Here is a 23,431-nt window from a genome sequence, read left to right on the forward strand (position 1 = left end):
TTTGTGCACTAATGAGAACATCTGTCTGGTACCCGGCAGAGTTAGAAACTGTCTCCTAGCGAAGGTGGCGGGCAGGGGGCGTGGGCAGGCAGCTGTTGTTGTAAAAGTGGCAGTTTACACTGGCACAGAGGTTACATCAGCATGGTACTAAAATAACTCTGCAGTCTGAGGGGGAATTAATACATTCTTACTGCCCAAATAATTCATTTCAATTTCCAGAACTCAATTGGTCTCTGAAGTTCCTTGTCTGTAATTTTTTATAAGTGTGGATTTCAATAATCTTATAGAGAAAAAGAACATCTGAGGTGATTGACACTGCATTGATTTAGTAGCTAGGTGGTAAGCATTGTAAAAGGTGATCTGTAGATTGAAGGTTCAGCATATGTGAGCCTTAATGTACTAGAAGGTACTGTAGTACCCTTGAGAAATGTATTTAACCTTAATTGCTTCAGTTAATGTCATGCTGTCCTAGATAAGGGTGTCTGAGGAAGAAAAAAGTGAACAAGATCAAATGGAACAACGCTACCCCCTATTGGACATTTCTATATTTTCACACAGTCTGAATAACATTTGATAAAGCATGTATACAGGACTGTACTTTGTAGCATGAAAGAATATAAGAAAAACAGGAATTTGTCAAACCATGACAATTTATTGGTGACAGTGTCTCCTGTCTACATTGTACATATATTATGTCACTTTAAAGACAAAGTCTCACATCGATATTGACCATATTTTGGCTAGCAGAGGAACTGCCTGTGAAGACAACTACAAGCTGGCAAAAAAAGTGCAACTTGAGAAAAGGAGGCAACTGGAAAAGTCTTCAACCGAAGCTAAGTGGAAACATCAATATGTGAGTCAGAGTTTGACCTTCAGGACAAAGGTGTAAACTGGGTTTAAGTTGCAGAGATGCGGGAACAACAGTCCCAACTCAAAAACTCCCCACTCGGCCGACAGAATTTATACTGATGCAATTAATGGTCATCAACAGTGCGAGTAAACCTAAAGTGGCAGCATGTCATGTCAAGAATCGCATTTAAGTCACGGTACTTAGTTGTCCTGCATCTCCTCAATGTAAATCCAGCTGTAATATGAGTCAGAGTCTCAGCTTCAGGACAAATGTGTAGCAGCAGCCATGTCTATTTCTCCTGGTTCCCTTCGTCTCCTGCTGGCCAGTTGACAGCGATGTGGTAGGATTTAAGTTCGTCTTCAGAGACGAAGTCTGGAGCACGACTCATCAGGTCATGGCCCCTGAATGATTTGGGGAAGGCAATCACGTCCCTGATGCTGGGGGCTCCGACGATAATAGACAGAAATCGGTCCAAACCTAGAGGAAAATTGAACAAGGGATATTAGTCAGGGAAATAAAATATTACTCACAAATTAGGTATTGCATTTTAATGCAGGAGGACAAGGGGACTGGTCTACTTAGTTCTACTAAGTCTACTACTAAGCATCTGTAGAACAAATGGTGAAATATCAAAGCATGAGAAACACAAATCTGAGTGTGTCTGGTGTCAAGTTAGGATGGTTATTATGGCTGACTTACCCAATGCAATCCCACCATGAGGGGGAGCCCCAGAATCCAGTGCCTCTAACAGGTGAGAAAGGAGAGATGGATCCTCCTGAAAAAAATAACAAAGTCAGGGAGTTTCCCAACTCTAGAGAGAGATTCACTAAGTCTGTCCTTTTCTATTCACCGCTAAGCTGGAAGGCTAATGACAGTAGTCTACATCTACAGTAGTAAATACTGTCTTATTACCAGTGATAATAAATATTACCGACTGAACTTGCAGCAAGCTAGGAGAACATGCAGCTCAGAAACTTGCAGCAAGCTAGGAGAACATGCAGCTCAGAAACTGCAGCTAGAGGCAGCAACAAAATGAGCGCTGTGATTACCAATCCTAATCAGTTGTTTATTTTGGTACTAAATCTAATCAAATTTGAATGGTCACACGCGCTGAATACAACAGGTGTAGACTTTACCGCAAAATACTTAATTACGAGCCCATTCCCAACAATGCAGAGTTAAAAAGTAAGAAAGATATTTGCAAAATAAAAAGGGAAACAGTAACAATAGAATAACGTGGCTTTATACAAGGAGTACGAGTACTGATCAAGGTGCAGTGGTACAAGGTAGTTGATAATTGAGATTATACAGTATGTACATGTAGGTACGGGTAAAAAGTGACTAGACAATGAGGATATATAATAAACTGAGTAGCAGCTGCGTGCGTGAAGTGTGAAAGTGTGTCTGTGTGAGTGTGTATGTCTGGCGTCAATATGCGTTTGTGTGTTTGAGCATATGTAGTGTGTGTGTGTGTGTGTGTGTGTGTGTGTGTGTGTATATTGGAGTGTCAGTGTAGTATGTGTGAGTAGTCTAGTGATTGTGCATAGAGCCAGGGCAAAAAAATCAGTACAAAAAAATTCAGATAAAATTTGTATAATAAAGGGGTTGCCTTTAAAAAGTATTCACAACCCTTGACTTATTCCACATTTTGTTGTGTTACAAAGTCATATTAAAATGGATTTAATTGTCATTTCTGGTCAACGATCTACACAAAATACTCTAATGTTGCACAATCCAGGTGTGGCAAACTTTTAGAGACTTATCCAGAAAGACACAACTGTAATTGCTGCAAAAAGTGATTTTAACATTTTTTAAATAATGAAAAATAACACACTAATATATCTTGATTAGATACTTATTCAACCCCCTGAGTCAATACAGTTACAGCAATTACAGTTGAGAGTCTTTCTGGATAAGTATCTAAGAGCTTTCCACACCTGGATTGTGCAACATTTGCACATTATTCTTTTCAAAATTATTCAATCTCTGTCAAATTGGTCATTGCTAAACAGCCATTTTCAGGTCTTGCCATAGATTTTTAAGCAGATTTAAGTCAAAACTGTAACTCGGCCACTCAGGAACATTCACCATCTTCTTGGTAAGCAACTCCAGTGTAGATTTGGCATTGTGTTTTAGGTTATTGTCCTGCTGAAAGGTGAATTCATATCCCAGTGTCAGGTGGAAAACAGACTGAACCAGGTTTTCCTTTAGGATTTTGCCTGTGCTTAGCTCCATTCCATTACTTTTTTATACAAAAAAAACCTCCCCAGTTCTTAACGATGAGAAGCATATCCACCACTATGCTTGAAAATATGGAGAGTGGTACTCAGTAATGTGTTGTATGGGATTTGCCCCAAACATAACACTTTCTATTCAGGACAAAAATAACATTGCTTTGCCACATTTTTTTGTAGTATTACTTCAGTGCCTTGTTGCAAACAGGATGCATGTTTTGGAATATTTTTATTCTATACAGGCTTCCTTATTTTCACTCTGTCAATTAGATTAGTAATGTTGAGTCATCCTCAGTTTTCTCCTATCACAGTCATTAAACTCTAACCATTTTAAAGTCACCATTGGCCTCATGGTGAAATCCTTGAGCGGTTTCCTTCCTCTCAGGCAACTGAGTTAGAAAGGACGCCTGTATCTTCGTAGTGACTGGGTGAATTAATACACCGTCAAAAGTGTAAATTATAACTTCACCATGCTCAATTTTCACCCATCTACCAATAGGTGCCCTTTTTGCAAAGCATTGGAAAACCTCCCTGGTCTTTGTGGTTGAATCTATGTTTGAAATTCACTGCTCGACTGAGGGACGTTACAGATAATTGTATGTGTGGGTTACAGAGATGAGGTAGTCATTCAAAAAAGATGCTAAACACTATTATTGCACACAGAGTGAGTCCATGCAACTTATTATGTGACTTGTTAAGCACATCTTTACTCCTGAACTTATTTAGGCTTGCCATAACAATGGGGTTGAATACTTTGACATTATGGGGTATTTTGTGTAGGCCAGTGACAAAATATCTCAATTTAATACATTTTAAATTCAGGCTGTAACAAGACAAAATGTGGTCCAGGGGTGTGAACACTTTCTGAAGGCACTAAATAGTCCAGGTAGCCATTTGATGAATTGTTCAGCAGTCTTACAGCTTGCGGTTAGAAGCTATTCAGGAGCTTTTTGGTCCCAGACTTGGCACTCCGGTGCTGCTTGCCATGCGGTAGCAGAGAGAACAGTCTATGACTTTGGTGGCTAGATTCTGACAATTTTAGGGCCTTCCTCTAACCGCTTGGTATAAAGGTCCTGGATGGCAGGGAGTTCAGCCCCAAGTGATGTACTGGGCCATATGCACTAGCCTCTGTAGCGCCTTGCAGTCAGATGCCGAGCAGTTGCCATACCAAGCGGTGATGCAGCCAGTCAAGATACTCTGCCCATGTCAAATCTTTTCAGCCTCCTGAGGGGGAAGAGGTGTTGTTGTGCCCTCTTCACAACTGTGTTGGTGTGTTCGGACCACGATAGGTCCTTAGTGATGTGGACACCAAGGAACATAAAGCTCTCAACCCTCTCCACTACAGCTCTGTCGATATGAATGGGGGCGTGTTCGGCCCTCCGTCTCCTGTAGTCCATGATAAGCTCATTTGTCTTGCCCATGTTGAGGGAGAGGTTGTTGTCCTGGCACCACCCTGAAAGATCTCTGACCTCCTCCCTATAGGCTGTGTCCTTGTCATTGGTGATCAGGTCATGCGTGGCCACGCAGTCATGGATGAACAGGGAGTACAGGAGGCTATGTTGTTGTCTACCCTTACCACCTGGGGGCGGCCCGTCAGGATGTCCAAGATCCAGTTGCAGAGGGACGTGTTCAGGCTCAGGCTCCTTAGCTTAGTGATGAGCTTGGAGGGCACTATGGTGTTGAATGCTGAGCTGTAGTAAATGAGCTTTCTCACGTAGGTGTTCCATTTATCCAGGTGGGAAAGGGCAGTGTGGAGTGCAGTAGAGATTGTATCATCTCTGGCTCAGTTGGGGCGGTATGCAAAACTGTATACAGACTGGGTCAGGTTGAAAATGTCAGTGACATGATGGTAGAAATGAGGTAAAACAGATTTCAATTTTCCTACATTAAAATCACCGGCCACTAGGAGCGCCGCCTCTGGATGAGCATTTTCTTGTTTGCTTATAGCCCTATACAGCTCGTTGAGTGAGGTCTTAGCACCAGCACCGGTTTGGGATGCTAAATAGACAGCTACGAAAAATACAGATGAAAACTCATGGTAATTAGTATGGTCTACAGCTTATCATGAGGTATTCTAACTCAGGCAAGTAGAACCTTGAGACTTTCTTAATATTAGAGATTGTGTACCAACTGTTCTTAACAAAGAGACACACACCACCCCCTGTGATCTTACCGGACGTTCTGTCCTGCCAATGCAACTATATGTACACTATATATACAAAAGCATGTAGACACCCATTAAAATTAGCAGATTCTGCTATTTTTAGCCACACCCATTCGCTGACAGGTGTATAAAATCGAGCACACAGCCATGCCATCTCTATAGACAAACATTGGCAGTAGAAAGGCCTTACTGAAGAGCTCAGTGACTTTCAACGTGGCACTGTCAGAGGATGCCATCTTTCCAACAAGTCAGTTTGTCAAATTTCAGCTTTGCTGGCGCTTACCCGGTCAACTGATGTTATTTTGAAGTGGAAACGTCTAGGAGCAACAACAGTTTAGCCGTGAAGTGGTAGGCCACATAAGTTAACAGAACGGGACTGCCAAGTGCTGAAGCGCGTAAAAATCGTCTGTCCTCGGTTGCAACACTCACTACTGAATTCCAAATTGCCTCTAGAAGCAACGTCAGCACAATAACTGTTCGTCAGGGGAGCTTCATGAAATGGGATTACATGGCTGAGCAGCCACACACAAGCCTAAGATCACCATGCGTAATGCCAAGCGTCAGCTGGAGTGGTGTGAAGCTCGCCGACCACTAGACTCTGGAGCAGTGGAAAGGCGTTCTCTGGAGGGATGACTCACGCTTCACCATCTGGCAGTCCGACGGACGGATCTGGGTTTGGCGGATGCCAGGAGAACGCTACCTGCCCGAATGCATAGTGCGAACTGTAAATTTTGGTGGAGGAGGAATAATGGTCTGGGACTGTTTTTCATGGTTTGGGCTAGGCCCCTTAGTTTCAATGAAGGATAATCTCAACACTACTGCATACAATGACATTCTAGATGATTCTCTGCTTCCAACTTTGTGGAAACAGTTTGGGGAAAGTCCTTTCCTGTTTCAGCAGGACAATGCTCCCATGCACAAAGCGGGGTCCATACAGGTTTGTCGAGATCGGTGTGGAATAACTTGACTGTCCTGCACAGAGCCCTGACCTCAACACCATCGAACACCTTTGGGATGAATTGGAAAGACTGCAAACCAAGCCTAATCGTCCAACATCAGTGCCCGACCTCACAAATGCTTGTGGCTGAATGGAAGCAAGTCCCCGCAGCAATGTTCCAACATCTAGTGGAAAGCACTCTATAGTGCCATCTCCTCCTCCTATGAGTGACGGGGATTTGGACCTGGTCCAGAAAAAACGATATGTCTTCGCCTCCGACTCATTGAAGTAGAAGTCCTCGTTATGTAACATTATGTACAAAAAAAGTTACGATCAGCTGCAAAATAAATTATGGTTGGCCAAGAGCCCGCAAAATGTCTGCTTTCCAATGCAGCACCTTTCGACATACGGTATACTAATGGTAACTGTGCTTGCATATCCTCCTCAACCTGATATAAATGGGACATGGGAAATCAGCATTCTGGTATTCTTACTTATCCAGTCCAAGTTCATTACCTTGAGGATCGTCTCCAGCACATGCTGTTGATCAGAGGCCTTGTGAATACGAATGGATCCTCCTCCAATCTCACACCCATTCAGGACCAGGTCATAATGCTGGCCACGTACCTGCCATATTGACACAGGAGACATAGATGAATGATATGGTCTCAGTGCATAGGAAGTGACCGTACAGGATAGTCTGTCAAGTTTGTTTATATTGATAGACTGACTTATGGTGAGTAGTTTATACTAATAAATACATTTTTATTATTGGTTATACTTGAATACATAGTTTTGAATTTCCAAACTTCTTGTTTGGACCACATCCTGGTTGGAAATAGCACAGTGACAGCTGTCAGACAACACTTTCTTTAACAGTTTTTGATTTGTACCAAACAGCAAGGAAGGGCACAGAAACTCTCTATAAATATGTGACCAAGGAGACAACCCTCCTCCTACTGTATATGACCCAAACCTTGTGAGGCAGTGAATACAGGAGATGAGCATCCTCAGGGAGAGGTGCAGTGAAAGGATGGTGGGCTGACTCAAGCTGATCAGGGTCCTCTTCTTTTGGCAGGAACAGTGGGAAGTCTACCACCCACAGAAAGTGAAACGCTGAGGGGTCTCGAACAGCCACACCGGAGCCCTCTAGGAGTTCAGCACATTGAAGCCTCAATTTGCCCAACAAAGGGCGCTGTGGGAGGAAATAATGGAAATCAGGAGAGTGAAAACTGCATTCACCGTGAAAAACAAAAGTAAAAGGTTGTTCTGTGTTATTGAATGTCAAAAACATTGTTTATTTTCAGAACGCACTGGCTTTCAACTGTTTGGTCACAAAAGCCTCTTAATTTTCTTCTATTCTGACATTTGATTGCAATTCCTTCCACATCCTTTCGACAAAAGTACACTATTGCTCCACAGCTACGGTGCCTTCAGAAAGTATTCATACCCCTAGACTTTTTTCACATGTTGTTGTGACAGCCTGAATTCAAAAATAGATTAAATATGTTTGTTTTTTCTCTACCATCTACACACAATATCCCATAACATTTTGAAATATCTAATTTAGATATGTATTCAAACACGACCCAATACATGTTAAAATTACCTTTAGCAGCGAATAAAGATGTGAGTCTTTCTGGGTAAATCTATAAGAGCTTTGCACACCTGGATTGCACAATATTTGCACTTTATAATTTTTAAAGTTCTAAATGCTCTGTCAAATTGGTTGTTGATCATTGCTAAACAACTATTTTCAAGGCTTGCCAAAGATTTTCAAGACGATTAAAGTCAAAACTGTAACTAGGCCACTCAGGAACATTAAATGTCGTCTTGGTAAGTAACTCCAGTGTATATTTGGCCTTGTGTTTTAGGTTATTGTCCTGCTGAAAGGTGAATTTCAAATCAAATCAAATTTTATTTGTCACATTCAGATGGTTAGCAGATGTTAATGCGAGTGTAGCGAAATGCTTGTGCTTCTAGTTCCGACAATGCAGTAATAACCAACAAGTAATCAAGCTAACAATTCCAAAACTACTACCTTATAGACACAAGTGTAAGGGGATAAAGAATATGTACATAAAGATATATGAATGAGTGATGGTACAGAGCAGCATAGGCAAGATACAGTAGATGGTATCGAGTACAGTATATACATATGAGATGAGTATGTAAACAAAGTGGCATAGTTAAAGTGGCTAGTGATACATGTATTACATAAAGATGCAGTAGATGACAGAGTACAGTATATACGTATACATATGAGATGAATAATGTAGGGTATGTAAACATTATATTAGGTAGCATTGTTTAAAGTGGCTAGTGAAATATTTCCCATCATTTCCCATCAATTCCCATTATTAAAGTGGCTGGAGTTGAGTCAGTGTGTTGGCAGCAGCCACTCAATGTTAGTGGTGGCTGTTTAACAGTCTGATGGCCTTGAGATAGAAGCTGTTTTTCAGTCTCTCGGTCCCAGCTTTGATGCACCTGTACTGACCTCGACTTCTGGATGATAGCGGGGTGAACAGGCAGTGGCTCGGGTGGTTGTTGTCCTTGATGATCTTTATGGCCTTCCTGTGACATCGGGTGGTGTAGGTGTCCTGGAGGGCAGGTAGTTTCCCCCCGGTGATGCGTTGTGCAGACCTCACTACCCTCTAGAGAGCCTTACGGTTGTGGGCGGAGCAGTTGCCGTACCAGGCGATGATACAGCCCGACAGGATGCTCTCGATTGTGCATCTGTAGAAGTTTGTGAGTGCTTTTGGTGACAAGCCAAATTTCTTCAGCCTCCTGAGGTTGAGGAGGCGCTGCTGCGCCTTCTTCACGATGCTGTCTGTGTGGGTGGACCAATTCAGTTTGTCTGTGATGTGTATGCCGAGGAACTTAAAACTTGCTACCCTCTCCACTACTGTTCCATCGATGTGGATAGGGGGGTGTTCCCTCTGCTGTTTCCTGAAGTCCACAATCATCTCCTTAGTTTTGTTGACGTTGAGTGTGAGGTTATTTTCCTGACACCACACTCCAAGGGCCCTCACCTCGTCCCTGTAGGCCGTCTCGTCGTTGTTGGTAATCAAGCCTACCACTGTTGTGTCGTCCGCAAACTTGATGATTGAGTTGGAGGCGTGCGCGGCCACGCAGTCGTGGGTGAACAGGGAGTACAGGAGAGGGCTCAGAACGCACCCTTGTGGGGCCCCAGTGTTGAGGATCAGCGGGGTAGAGATGTTGTTGCCTACCCTCACCACCTGGGGGCGGCCCGTCAGGAAGTCCAGTACCCAGTTGCACAGGGCGGGGTCGAGACCCAGGGTCTCGAACTTGATGACGAGCTTGGAGGGCACTATGGTGTTAAATGCCGAGCTGTAGTCGATGAACAGCATTCTCACATAGGTATTCCTCTTGTCCAGATGGGTTAGGGCAGTGTGCAGTGTGGTTGAGATTGCATCGTCTGTGGACCTATTTGGGCGGTAAGCAAATTGGAGTGGGTCTAGGGTGTCAGGTAGGGTGGAGGTGATATGGTCCTTGACTAGTCTCTCAAAGCACTTCATGATGACGAAAGTGAGTGCTACGGGGCGGTAGTCGTTTAGCTCAGTTACCTTAGCTTTCTTGGGAACAGGAACAATGGTGGCCCTCTTGAAGCATGTGGGAACAACAGACTGGGATAGGGATTGATTGAATATGTCCGTAAACACACCAGCCAGCTGGTCTGCGCATGCTCTGAGGGCGCGGCTGGGGATGCCGTCTGGGCCTGCAGCCAAGCGAGGGTTAACACGTTTAAATGTTTTCCTCACGTCGGCTGCAGTGAAGGAGAGTCAGCAAGTTTTGGTTGAGGGCCGTGTCAGTGGCACTGTATTGTCCTCAAAGCGGGCAAAAAAGTTATTTAGTCTGCCTGGGAGCAAGACATCCTGGTCCGTGACGGGGCTGGTTTTCTTTTTGTAATCCGTGATTGACTGTAGACCCTGCCACATACCTCTTGTGTCTGAGCCGTTGAATTGAGATTCTACTTTGTCTCTATACTGACGCTTAGCTTGTTTGATTGCCTTGCGGAGGGAATAGCTACACTGTTTGTATTCGGTCATGTTTCCGGTCACCTTGCCCTGATTATTTGACTCCCAGTGTCTGATAGAAAGCAGACAGAACAAGGTTTTCCTCTAGGATTCTGACTGTGCTCTATTCCATTTGTTTTAATCCTAAAAAAAAGCATACCCATAACATGATGCAGCCAACACCATGCTTGAAAATATGAAGAGTGGGTTCTCAGTGATGTGTTGGATTCACCACAAACATAACACTTTCTATTCAGGACAAAGTTAATTTCTAAGACAAAAATTGCAGTTTCACTTTAGTGCCTTATTGCAAAACAGGATGCATGTTTTGGAATATTTGTATTATTTAAAGGCTTCTTTCATTTATGTTAGTATTGTGGAGTAAATACAATGTGGGGATCCATCCTCAGTTTTCTCCTATCACAGCCATTTAACTCTGGGACTGTTTTAAAGTCACTATTGGCCTCATGGTGAAATCCCTGAGTGTTTTCCTTCCTCTCCTGCAACAGAGTTAGGAAGGACGCCTGTATCTTTCTAGCTACTGGGTGTATTGATATACCATCCAAAGTGTTATTAATAACTTCACCATGCTCAAAAGGTTATTCAATGTCTGCTTTTTAACATTTTCACCCATCTACCAATAGGTGCCCTTCTTGCATGGCATTGGAAAACACCCTTGGTCTTTGTGGTTGAATCTGTGTTTGAAATGAATTGCTTGACTGAGGAACCTTGCAGATAACTGCATGTGTGGGATACAGAGATGAGGTAGTCATTCAGAAATGATGTTAAACACTATTATTACACACAGAGTGAGTCCATGCAACTTATTAAGCACATGTTTACTCATTAACTGTTTTAGGCTTGCCATAATAAAGGTGTACTTATGGACTCAAATTTCAGCTTTTCATTAACTAAGGAGTAAACATTCCTAAAAACATAATTCCACTGACATTATGGGGTATTGTGTGTAGGCCAGTGACACATTTCAATGTAATACATTTTAAATTCAGGCTGTAACACAACAAAATGTGAAGAAAGTCAACCGGTGTGAATACTTTCTGAAATACTTTTTATTTTGGTGTATCATCTGTACCAGGCCCAACGACACATGAGAAAAATATGAGAAAAATATAAACATTTAGCTTTTAATTTAAAACGAAACAAATCAAACTTTGCAGTGTGTTATGTGTATGAACTATACTGTACTTACTGGTTCATATCAAAGCAATCAACCTCAAAGCACTGACAATCATCACTTATTTCGACCAACAGGGCTAACTTTGAAACTGTTCCATGATGGTTATCTTTAATGGAGGTGAGGCATGCAAAGGATCTACATCCCAAATGGCACCCTATTCCCCACATAGTGCACTACTTTTCACCAGAGCCATATGGGCCCCGGTTAAAACTAGTCCACTATATAGGCAGGGTGCCGTTTGGGACCAAATCAGATTGTAACTCACCACACATTCCTGCGTCCCAGCAGAGATGAGCAGCAGGTCCCCAGGTCTGGCCTGGGCCATCTGGAGCAGCTGCTGTTTAGCTGAGGCAGGCATGAGTCTGTTGAGGGGAGACTTCAATGCACCATCTGCCTTCACCAAAACTACACTCACTTCCTTGGAGAAAAAAATACAAAAATATCACAAAAAAATACTAGGCTTAATTGGCATTCCTCTGATGCAGCTAGCATCCGGGCATGGCCCCGACAGACTTGAATGCCTAGCAGTCATTGGGTTTTCATATCTCTTTAACTATGAATTGCTAAACCCAATAAATCATTAGCCGTAATGGAGTCTCAAATGAGTTGTGTTTACCAATCATGTCACTTCGTTATAAAAGGGGGTCCTACAAGATTTTCAGGATTGCACAACTCTAGGATTGGTGAGGTCTACCCTTGCCTCAGGGCAATTATGCCATGTGCTTCGTTCAACATTTTCTTCACAGTCATCTTGGCTTATTGATCATATTCCAGATTAATATTTCATGAAGACAGTTTGTTCTCTTTTACTGAATGTCCTGTAAAAGGGTGGGGGGGTTAAAGCGCGAGGTTACATACCTGGCCGAACTGGGTCCTGGCAGTTTGCTTCAGGGATTCGTGATCTTTGCCCTTCAAATGTTTCTGGAGTGAAATATTGAACACAGATGTCCTATAAAAAGTCGACACCCCCTTAAACTTGTTTCACATTTTGTTGAAATCCTTATTTAAATACAATTATCTACCACCATACACAAATGATATATATTAAAAATACTAAACTGAAATATCATAATTGGATATGTCTCCACCCCCTCTGAGTCAATACTTGGTGGAAGCACCTTAGGCAGCAATTACAGCTGTGATTAGGTCTCTACCAACTTCTGAATGTCCTGCAGGCTCTAGTTTTGTCTTATTGTCCAGTCATGTGGTCAAATGCTGCAAAGAAAGACCTAGTTAAACTGCAGCTGGCCCAGTAGAGAGCAGCAGGTGCTGCTCTTCATTGTAATCAGAGGGCTAATGTCAATACTATGCATGCCAGTCTTTCCTGACTAAGAGTTGTTGAGAGCCTGACTGCATCACTTCTTTTCATAAGAAACAATGTGTTGAAAATTCCAAATAGTTTGCATAGTCAACTTACACACAGCTCTGACACACACACACACTTACACCATTAGACATGCCACCAGAGGTCTTTTCACAGTCCCAAATCCAGAACAAATTCAAGAAAGCATAGAGTATAATATAGAGCCAATATTGCATGGTCCATGCTAGGTAAAGCTCTGCCTTATCTCAGTTCACTGGTCACGATGGCAACACCCACCCGTAGCACGCGCTCCAGCAGGTGTATCTCACTGATCATCCCTAAAGCCAACACCTCATTTGGCCACATTTCCTTCCAGTTCTCTGCTGCCTGTGACTGGAACGAATTGCAAAAATCGCTGAAGTTGGAGACTTTTATCTCCCTCACCAACTTTAAACATCTGCTATCTGAGCAGCTAACCGATCGCTGCAGCTGTACATAGTCCATCGGTAAATAGCCCACCCAATTTACCTACCTCATCCCCATACTGTTTTTATTTATTTACTTTTCTGCTCTTTTGCACACCAGTATCTCTACCTGCACATGACCATCTGATCATTTTTCACTCCAGTGTTAATCTGCTAAATTGTAAATATTCGCCTACCTCCTCATGCCTTTTGCACACAATGTATATGGACTTTTTTAAAATTTTTTCTACTGTGTTATTGACTTGTTTATTGTTTACTCCATGTGTAACTCTGTGTTGTCTGTTCACACTGCTATGCTTTATATTGGCCAGGTCACAGTTGTAAATGAGAACTTGTTCTCAACTAGCCTACCTGGTTAAATAAAGGTAAAATAAAAATAAATAAAATCGCCAAACGTAACGCTTTGCATTTAAGCCAAAAAATTCAATTTTAGTTTGTCCAGTCCACAAAACTCCCAAATGTTTTTTTGCATACTTCAAATGAAAGTTGGGCTTTCATGAGCAATGACTTCCTTCTTGCCACCCTACCATACATGCTAGATTTGTGAAGCGCTTGGGATATTGTTGTCACATGCATACTTTGACCAGTCTTGGCCATAAATGCCTGTCGTCTTTCAAAGTTGCCATTGGACTCTTGGTAGCCTCTGATCAGTCTCCTACTTGCTCAGTCATCCAGTTTGGAGGGATGGCCTGATGTAGGCAGGGTCTTGTTGGTGCCATAAACCTTCCACGTCTTAATAATCATATCCAAGGGATATTCAAGGCCTTTGAAATGTTTCATACCCATCCCCTTATCAGTGCCTTTCCACAACTTTGTCCCAGAGTTCTTTTGATGCTCATTGTTGAGTGTTTGCTTAACTTGGTGTGTGATTTTGAAGGTGATTGGTTACACTTGAGCTAATTTAGGATTGCTATTACAAAGGGGTGGACACTTATCCAACCAAGCTATTTCAGTTTATTTATTTTTTACCCCCTTTTCGCCTCAATTTCGTGGTATCTTGTCTCACCGCTACAACACCCGCACGGGCTCGGGAGAGACGAAGGTCGAAAGCCATGCGTCCTCTGAAACACAACCCAACCACTGCTTCTTAACACAGCGCGCATCCAACCCGGAAGCCAGCCGCACCAATGTGTCGGAGGAAACCGTGCACCTGGCGACCTGGTTAGCGTGCACTGCGCCCGGTCCGCCACAGGAGTCGCTAGTGCGCGATGAGACAAGGATATCCCTACCGGCCAAACCCTCCCTAACCCAGACGACGCTATGCCAATTGTGCGTCACCCCACGGGCGCGGCCGGCTGCGACAGACCCTGGGCTCGAACCCAGAGTCTCTGGTGGCACAGCTAGCACTGCGATGCAGTGCCCCAGAACCCTGCGCCACCCGGGAGGCCCTACTATTTCAGTTTTTATAGATTTTCCCCACAACATTGAATATTCTTTCACTTAGAAGTTGTGGGGTAGGATGTGTAGATTAATGTACTGTAATTTGAGGCGGTAAGACAACAAAAGGTGAACATTTTGAAAGGGAGTGTAGACTTTCTATATATCATCCCAACAAGCTTAAACAATCTTTATTTGATGCACAAATCTTTAAAAAATAATAGGCTTACAGAATCTACTAGAACAGTCTACCTAGGGTTGCACAATTTAGGGAATATTCAGAGGTGGAAACTTTCCGTGGCAATTAACGGAAATATATGCAAATTAATACGATTAATACCATTTAAATGTAGATGTTTTTGGCATTGGATATATTTACCATATCATGCGAAGAGAGAAGCATAAGCCTTTTACCTTATCATAAGCAGACAAATTATTAAATCCTTCCAATAGAAATAAAAAACAAGTTAGTTACAGATTGAACTTTAATTAAATGAGTTGATTCTTCACATAGGATGATTTCACTGAACAACAAAAGATAGGGAATATTGAATAATCCCCAATGATCCATCACATTTCCCACAAACGTTTTCAACATACATCTGTAAAATTATAGTCTAGAAACTAAAGCTTTGCTTGTCTTCATCTCAGGCTTTCGACATCCTCCCTGGACCTCCTCAATGTCCACCTCTTGGACATCAGACTCTGAGGCCTCATCTTCACTCTCACTTTCCAATCTTGTGGATGGCTCGTGGTCAGGCTTAAAATCCTCAAATATGCCAGGATGGCCACCAATTTTCAACCCTTGTGTTGGTCAGCCTGTTGCGTTCTTTGGTGAGTATGTTCCCAAACAAGGACCAGTTGCCCTCTGAGGAGGCTGATGTTGGTGGGATTTGGAGGATGATGGAGACAACAGGGGAAAGAGCCTCAGATCCACAAAGTGCCTTCCACCCAGGTAGCTGATGAGATATGTTGGCACGACTGCCATATTGCATCTCCATCCCAAAGATCTTGCTTGAAAGTGTACTTTGCCAGACTGCCTTGCCCTCATCCAGGCCAAGGTGGCGAGACACGGTAGTGATGACACCATAGGCCTCGTTGATCTCTGCACCAGACAGGATGCTCTTGCCAGCGTACTTGGGGTCCAACATGTACACTGCGGTGTTTATGGGCTTCAGGCAGAAGTCTTCACGCTTTATGTATTTCAGAACTGCAGTTTCCTCTGCTTGGAGCAACAGTGAAGTGGGCAGGGCAGTACGGATTTCTTCTCTTATATCTGCAAGCAAAGTCCGAACATCAGACTGGATGGTATTGTCTCACTCAATCCGTGCAATAGTTACTGCTATAGGTTTCAGGAGTTTCCGGCTGCTTACCATTCTCTCCCAAAATATATCATCCAGGAGGATCCTCTTGACGGGGCTATCCATATCAGCAGACTGTGACATGGCCATTTCTTGGAGAGACTCCTTCCTCTCCAGGAGACTGTCAAACATGATGACAACACCACCCCAACAGGTGTTGCTGGGCAGCTTCAATGTGGTGCTCTTATTCTTCTCACTGCTTGGTGAGGTAGATTGCTGCTATAACTTGATGACCCTTCACATACCTAACCATTTCTGGGTAGGGTCCTACCCTAACCAGGGTAGGACTCCTCCACTTTAGACCAAGCAGCCTTCATGTTCGCATCATTGTCTGTCACCAGTGCAGACAATGTGGTCCAAGGTCATTGATGACTGCCTTCAGCTCATCTGCAATGTAGAGACCGGTGTGTCTGTTGTCCCTTGTGTCTGTGATCTTGTAGAATACTGGTTGAGGGGTGGAGATGTAGTTAATTATTATTTTCCCAAAAACATTTGACCACCCATCAGAGATGATTGCAATACAGTCTGCTTTCTCTATGATTTGCTTGATCTTCACTTGAACTCTGTTGAACTCTGCATCCAGCAAATGAGTAGATAAAGCATGTCTGGTTGGAGGGGTGTATGCTGGGTGAAGAACATTCAGAACTCTCTTCCAATATACATTTTCTGTGAGCATCAGAGGTGAACCAGTTGCATACACAGCTCGAGCAAGACATTCATCAGCATTTATTTGACTACGTTCCTCCATTGAGGAAAAAAACCTGTCTTGAGTCCAGGAGGACCATGAATTGTTGCTATCGACAAGGTGTCTGATTCATCATTTTCACCTCGAATAGAAGTACAGGGACTTTTGTCAGAGGTTACTTGTGAGCGCTGAGGGAACTTTATGCACTTGGCCAGATGATTCTGCATATTTGTTGCATTAAATACACTTTGATGTAGGCTACTATTTACTAGTTAACAAAAAATAATGTATGTCATATAAAATATATTCACCCCACCCAGTATTATAATCAAAACTTACCAGAAAGCATGTAGTCCTTGGCTCAGATAGTGTAGTAGTGTGGGTTCAATAGCATCTCATTAGTGTGCAAGATCTTGAGAATCAGCTGTACATGTGATGGAAGAATGCACTGTGCATGCAGAGGGTTGCAATTCCATTGAATTGGGGATAGTTTAACCAAAATATGCCACAAGACCTAGAATTGCCTTATGTGTATCCCACAAAAAAAGGTTCACTGTTATAAGATAACTCTTTTCATGAATTTAAGCAAAATTCCCCAAATTCCAGGGCTTAACTTCCCATAGAAAATTTCCAGGGAGAAAAATGAAATTTCCCGGAAAGTTTCCGACCCTTTGCAACCCTAAGTCTACCAGAATCCTATATTATTCTTTTAAACTGTACTTACTGCTCCATCCGGGATACAGATTGCCTGGATACATCCTCCTGGTTGGTTGAGGGCATCTTTAAGGAACTCTATTTCTGTGTTGTGGAATGTTTTACTGATGTCCATGAGCTATACAAGTAGGAAACACATTTCAACCTAAAACATTGGAGCAGGATATTCGTACTTCACTATCAGATTGTAACATTTAAAAATACCTCCCAAAATGTAAAATCATATCTGAGTATTTTGAGCAAACCTTCATGGCGAATCGTGTGTCTGGCTTGTCCACTCCATAGTCCTTCATTGCTTTTTCATACGTTATGCAGGGGAATGGTGTGGAGACAGGATCTTTCTCCACAGGCCAGGAGTACTGAACCAAGCCCTCAATCAGACCTCGGATTCCAGCTTGATCCACAAAGGACATCTCAATGTCCACCTATGGAGGATAGATAAGAGGCAATGTAGAGGAATGAGGGCAGACTTAGATTATCTGTGTTTGTGTGTCTGTATCAAACTAGGAACCACATTAAAGCTGTTCGACACTCATCTGCCAAAGTCATTCTGTCTGCCCTGAGAAATAGTTGATCATGTCTCTTCTCAGAGCTAATCATCGCATTACCTGGGTAAATTCTGGTTGTCTGTCTGGTTTGGAACCCTCATCTCTGTAGCACCGGGCAAGTTGAAAGTACCTGCAAGATAAATTTACATCAGAGAGCTACAATTAGATGCGCAAAACCAAAGTTGTTGATCTATGAAACAATGGACACAGGGCATCAAGTGTAACAATGTAATTGGTGATTCGGTACAACGGATGCATTTTGTTTACCTGTCAATGCCAGCCACCATGAGAAGCTGTTTAAACTGCTGAGGACTCTGAGGCAGGGAGTAAAATCGACCAGGTTCTCTTGAGGGCACCACAAACTCCTTTGCACCCTGGAAAATACAAAAAACATTAAGGCAGGACTGACTCCTTTGTAAATAATTTTATAGAAGAGCTCCTACTCTATAACACACATAATTGATCCAAAATAGTGTTTGGAGAAAGTAAAATGTGTTGAGTACAATGGAGAGAACCTACCCCTGGAGTCCTCTTAAATAAGGTGGGAGTTTCAACATCCACAAACCCTGGAATCAGGGAAACAAAAAATATTTTGAAAACAAATACACTACAGTGCAGTAGGAAAGGAACTGGAGAGGCAATTCAAGGACTCGTACCATGCACATTGCACAGGTACTCTCTCATCTTCATCACTAGCTGGGACCTCAACCTCAGGTTATACTGCATTTGTGACGAACGAAGGTCCAGATAGCGATACTGCATCCGAAGGGATTCAGATTTCTGTAAACAAATAATAATGCTAACAATAAATGTGTTTGTTTTTTGTGTGTGATGATATTATGCGTAAATAATGTGTTTAATCATGTACTCACTTTCACAAAATCTTTGATTTCAAAGGGAAGCTTACGGCAGACATTTAGAATCTCCACACTCTCTGCAAGAACCTCGATCTCTCCGGTGGGCATCTCCTACAATTTACAAAATGGTGACACAATCAGGATGGAGTCATTCACAATAGCACTGATGGTAAATGTTACTGCCACTTGTCTTGTCATCACAGTCTCACCTTGTTCTCTTGTCCATCTGGTCGAAGCCTGACCGTGCCTTTCACCCTGATCACTGATTCAGGTGGTAAGTCACACAAGGCTGTTTTCAGATTCATTTTGTCCTCGACCAAGACACAAATTACAAATAAATATATAGTCAACATATAGTAATGTTAAAATATATGACATATACATTGGAATTTGATTACCATAAACATAAACTGCAGGAGTGTTTTTGGAATAATTCATAAAACTGTTAAACAGTCTTACCTCGTCTTGAGGGATAAGAATTTGTGCCAAGCCACTGAAATCTCTCATGATAACAAATAAATCCTGTCTGATTGGAGCAAAACAATGTGTACACTGTTAGTCAGCTAAATGCAATTATTTCCATGTGATGATATAGGCCACTTTAAATATGAATAGAAGCAGAATGTGAGAAGAATAAAGTGTTTCTTCATGAAACATGTCAAACCTCAGGTATTGAACCCAGCCACACAGAGTGACTTCCTCTCCTACATCAGCAGGCCGTAGCTCCCCACAAGTGTGACTCCGAAAGGACAAGCTGCTAGAACCTGGAGAGACATACAGTTAAGTGTTATGCTTGCTCTATATTAAGCACAGACATAATTATTTGTTGAGTAGTGTTCTTCCATCCTGGTCCTGGAAACCCACGTTGTACTCTTTTGTTCCAGCCCACGAGCAACAAACCCAACTCCGCTAGTCATGAGCTTCATGAGTTATTGACCGCATGACATTAATGCTGGGCTGGGGGAAAACGCTGCACACCTCTGTGGGTGTCCATGATCTGGATTCCAGAACATCAGTGGTCAACAACAACCACCCCAGTCCGGGATTTTGAGTCAGGAGTTATTGTCAGACTAAAACAAACCCTGCACACACCCTGGGTCTCCAAGATCAGAATTAATGGACCGACATGAAGTAAATAATATAGGCTACCTGTTGTGCACGTTGAGTGTTTGTTGACATTGAGAGAAAACTTGAAATGCATAATGCTGGGTTTGATCAGATGTGCAATCGGAATTGTTGTCCTTCGCCATAGTGAATATGCCCTGGTCTCCTGTCTACAGATGAGAAGCATCCTCTGCGCCAATGCTCTGCTTTTATTGGCCATTTCAGATAGCTTGCTATCTAACAGTACTGTAGCTAACTAAACAGCTATTATCTAATATTGTAAAGATATGTCTTGTACGCTGGCTGCTAGTTGCATATGGCTGCTAGCTAGATAGCTACATAAAACTCATACGATTTACGCCCGATCAAAGCGACTGACAAACTTGATGTAAAAAATGTAGCTGCATCATGTCGATTTTGCCCAAACAACGGCGCTAGGTAGCTAAAACTCCCTGGTTCCTTCAATGTGATTGTGGCACAAGCGTCCTCTAATTCCTTCCTTGTCTCGTCCACGTTCAGGCGGAAGTAGAAAGTACAAGTCTGAATAAATATGGATGTGCTTGGTATCGACAGTTAGTTGCTTATAGTGTGTCCATCCGTTGTTTTTACAGATTAGTGATTTTGTGCTCAACTTGTATAACACATGGTGGGGAAGGAGCGATCTATTTCTGACCAAAGTAGTCAAACTACGATAAGGATCTATTACAATATGTGTAGATAGATACGAGACATTGGACAGCATTTAAAGCTTCAACCGTATGAAATGATTCGACGCATATATTTGACGTCAATGTTGAATGATGCTGTAATCGATTACTGTTCCTTATCAAGATTCCAGTTGCATCACGGGAAAGCGCGATGTTCAAAATCCACTTCCGTTTTTTTTCAGTCATGGAGGAACGGAGCAGGTACACAACTAGTGAGATCGCTTATCTATTGTTAATTAATATCGTTAGACAATTTTTTTATCGACGTTAGCGTTATAAAAAAAGATTGCTAACCGAGCTGTTGGTCAGCCACCGAGGAAATCAGACCGTATCAAAACAGCAGCTGCTTAGCCAAAACTAGCTCTCAAAAACTCTTAAATTAGTCGGTATTCTGCCTTCTGTACACTACAGTTTTCAGCGATTAGCTTCGCAGAAGACTAGCCCATGTGAACTACAATCCCAATGCTGTGTTTTAATGTCAGTCATCACTTGCAATACGGCTTTCGAAATAAATGGTCCTTATCTTTCACCAGCGAGAAAGGCTCAAAATAAAAAATATACTGTAACTTGCACAGAAAGAAAAGTTACTGTATACTTTTGCACAGATCCATACGGCCCTGGGTGCCTCTAGACCAATATTGGACAAACTTAGTTTATTCCTTAGTCAAATTACCTTACATGTTCTGTTTAAAGGGCGAATTGGCTCTGGAAGCCAAAACAGACAAATATTCAATCTAAATGTGAATTGATTCTCAATTGCGGTACTGTTTTAGAAACATAAATCCCTCTACTTTCATCACAATTTCACAAATGTAAAATAAACACTTACTGCACACTGTTTTTAACACCAGTTGCAGTAAAGTATATTTCAGTGACTACACCTGGCGTCTGTCATCTGTTTACACAGGTGTTTGTAGTCCACTCTTGTCTGTTTTCTTTAAACACGCGCTGTGACATGGAACAATGGCACTGTGTGAACACTAACCTTATTAATAAGGTGTGTAGTAATTGAACCCGTTTAAAAAAAAAATACTCGTTGATATGAAAGATGCCTTCCTGTTTCCAAAACCATACCGCAAGCGATGTTTAGAGCAAGCGATGGGGCTCTTAACAAAACACCCCTGGTCAGAAGAGACTATCGTCAAAAGGCGAATTTAGGCCTCTATGAATGGAGTAAGCCAAAGCTTGCTAGCGTTAGCAGTATGAACCCTTTCGTATACTGTCAGAGAACAAGGCCATGCTAGCTAGCTTGTGACAATGTTTTTCTACTTTTTATCACTTCAGCTTTCCATTTTATTTTATTTTACACTGCTTGGTGTAAAATAAACGTTACACTACCTATCATAACATAATGTTCTTTACAGCATTGTAAAGACCCCACTCAACAATGTCTTGGCACAACGAAGGAGCAATAGTTACAGGCGATCCATGCGAAGCTGCGTTGAAGCAACTAATCTGGGATACACATCAGGCCATCTGACAGCTCTAAGAATACCAAGAAGTAGAAGAACTCCAAAATCACGTGATATCACAGTAAGTAGCTAAAACCAATTGTGGTTGTATTCACAACTATTCAACACCATTGCGTAGACTCAACTAATGTGTAGGCTTGATCCTGTAGCCCTGTTTAATATTTTTTAGACATTATCCTTTGAGTGTTGTATTTGCAGCCATCTGACTTCTCTCTTTGCTCTCTAGAAACAGGTTGACCCAGACCAAGTGGCACTCCTGGTGACGAAAGAATGGGAGCTGTCGTACGTCACACCTTTGTACCAGTTCAGACACACTCAGTTGAAATCCTATTCAAAGCATCTATCAGCTTTCATTGTATCAGAGAAGCAACAGGGCCTGGCGATTGAAGTTGGCCAGGAATTGGGCTTCAAGGTAAATTTCTCGGTGGTCCTTGGGTTGGCAGAGACGGATGAAGATGCTGAGACGGTTTTCATACAGGTAAGGTTTTTTTTCTCTAAATGTAGTTTACAGTACATGCTATATTCTTCTGTGAAATCCAATTGTGGTGTTCAACGTCATCTGTTGTTCTCATCCTCAGATTCTCTCCAGACAAGCGTTTGCTGCAAAAGATGATGCTCAGAAGGTTGTGTGGAGTGGCTGGCTGACCTGCGTCAACGGTGACTTAGAGTATCTCCGATCCCTACCATCAGAATTTGTCAGTTTGCCTTTGCTCTGTACCAGGGGACCAGAGTCTCTCACAGTTTTGGTCAAATCCTGGTTTGAAAAGACATTTGACTGTTGCTTTGGCCCTCTTGGTATCAACTCTGCCAACCTCCAGTGGCTCGCAGCCCTGTGGATTGGGTGCCACCCCAACATCAACATCCAATACCTGAAACTGGTTTGGACCCTTCCAACACTACCCCCTATGGATGTTAAGTACACCATCCACCCACAAGATGCCTGGGAGCTTTGGCACAGTGTGCGGCAGGATGACACAACAGATGTCAGCATCGAGGAGGTCACCAGGTTCATCAAAGGGCTGCAGTCACACTTCTTCAGGCACTTCAGGATAGAATTGTCCGCTGGGTCACTGATGCAGGTCTCCACGGCTTTGGGTTCTTCTCACCATAGTGGAAAAATCAAGGTAGATATCATGCACACATCTGGAGAAGTATCTAGAACTTTAGATCCTAATGAAATGCTATGAGTGAAACAGATCTGCTATCTCTTTTCCTTCACAGATTGCAAGCCCTACCTACATCACCACCATCCTGCAGCTGCTGACAGAATGTGCCCTCCTGAAGATGCCAATCTAATCAACATTTGCATGTAAACCTCACAATTACTGTCCATATGAAATTAAACTGTTTGACATTTATATTCCTGTAAATAGCATAAGTACCTGTATTGTATGAAAA

The 23,431-nt window shown here is 42.5% G+C and overlaps 2 protein-coding genes across 7 annotated transcripts; one reads left to right on the forward strand and one right to left on the reverse strand.

The window, feature by feature from the left end:
• Positions 1 to 632: 632 nt before the first annotated feature.
• dars2 (aspartyl-tRNA synthetase 2, mitochondrial) lies at positions 633 to 20,402 on the reverse strand. Of its 4 annotated transcripts, none has more exons than XM_024391663.2 (17): positions 19,900 to 20,402; positions 19,415 to 19,514; positions 19,210 to 19,276; positions 18,960 to 19,061; positions 18,766 to 18,861; positions 18,550 to 18,673; positions 18,413 to 18,459; positions 18,161 to 18,267; positions 17,954 to 18,023; positions 17,591 to 17,770; positions 17,356 to 17,463; positions 12,279 to 12,369; positions 11,686 to 11,834; positions 7,162 to 7,380; positions 6,702 to 6,812; positions 1,550 to 1,625; positions 633 to 1,327 (listed from the first exon to the last, which is right to left on the reverse strand). In XM_024391663.2, exons 1-17 carry the CDS (start codon positions 20,072 to 20,074, stop codon positions 1,140 to 1,142), a joined length of 2,010 nt encoding a protein of 669 aa, XP_024247431.1. In that variant the 5' UTR covers positions 20,075 to 20,402; the 3' UTR covers positions 633 to 1,139. The 4 variants fall into 4 exon arrangements, with proteins under 4 accessions (XP_024247431.1, XP_024247430.1, XP_024247432.1 ...); XM_024391662.2 differs by having other exon boundaries at positions 18,960 to 19,067; XM_024391664.2 differs by having other exon boundaries at positions 11,686 to 11,838; positions 12,279 to 12,341; positions 18,960 to 19,067; positions 19,900 to 20,401.
• A 265-nt stretch (positions 20,403 to 20,667) lies between these two features.
• cenpl (centromere protein L) lies at positions 20,668 to 23,393 on the forward strand. Of its 3 annotated transcripts, none has more exons than XM_024391667.2 (5): positions 20,668 to 20,762; positions 21,926 to 22,094; positions 22,260 to 22,511; positions 22,612 to 23,157; positions 23,255 to 23,393. In XM_024391667.2, the coding sequence occupies exons 1-5, from the start codon at positions 20,713 to 20,715 to the stop codon at positions 23,327 to 23,329; spliced, it is 1,092 nt and encodes a 363-aa protein (XP_024247435.1). In that variant the 5' UTR covers positions 20,668 to 20,712; the 3' UTR covers positions 23,330 to 23,393. The 3 variants fall into 3 exon arrangements, with proteins under 3 accessions (XP_024247435.1, XP_042163862.1, XP_024247436.1); XM_042307928.1 differs by lacking the exon at positions 20,668 to 20,762 and adding an exon at positions 21,137 to 21,558; XM_024391668.2 differs by lacking the exon at positions 20,668 to 20,762 and adding an exon at positions 21,584 to 21,734.
• Positions 23,394 to 23,431: the final 38 nt, after the last annotated feature.

This window comes from Oncorhynchus tshawytscha, linkage group LG28, assembly GCF_018296145.1.
Source record: "Oncorhynchus tshawytscha isolate Ot180627B linkage group LG28, Otsh_v2.0, whole genome shotgun sequence".
In the NCBI taxonomy this organism is placed as follows: Eukaryota; Metazoa; Chordata; class Actinopteri; order Salmoniformes; family Salmonidae; genus Oncorhynchus; species Oncorhynchus tshawytscha.

Bases quoted from the DNA above. Each gene is read 5' to 3' on its own strand.
- dars2 (XM_024391662.2), bottom strand. From the start codon at position 20,074: ATGGCCAATAAAAGCAGAGCATTGGCGCAGAGGATGCTTCTCATCTGT. The intron at 18,024-18,160 runs GTAAACAAAATG...TTTATCTTGCAG, and splicing joins ATGGTGGCTGGCATTGACAG to GTACTTTCAACTTGCCCGGT. The intron at 7,381-11,685 runs GTGAGTTACAAT...TTCCTCCCACAG, and splicing joins CTGGGACGCAGGAATGTGTG to CGCCCTTTGTTGGGCAAATT.
- cenpl (XM_024391667.2), top strand. From the start codon at position 20,713: ATGTTCAAAATCCACTTCCGTTTTTTTTCAGTCATGGAGGAACGGAGC. The intron at 22,512-22,611 runs GTAAGGTTTTTT...TCTCATCCTCAG, and splicing joins CTGAGACGGTTTTCATACAG to ATTCTCTCCAGACAAGCGTT. The intron at 23,158-23,254 runs GTAGATATCATG...TTTCCTTCACAG, and splicing joins ACCATAGTGGAAAAATCAAG to ATTGCAAGCCCTACCTACAT.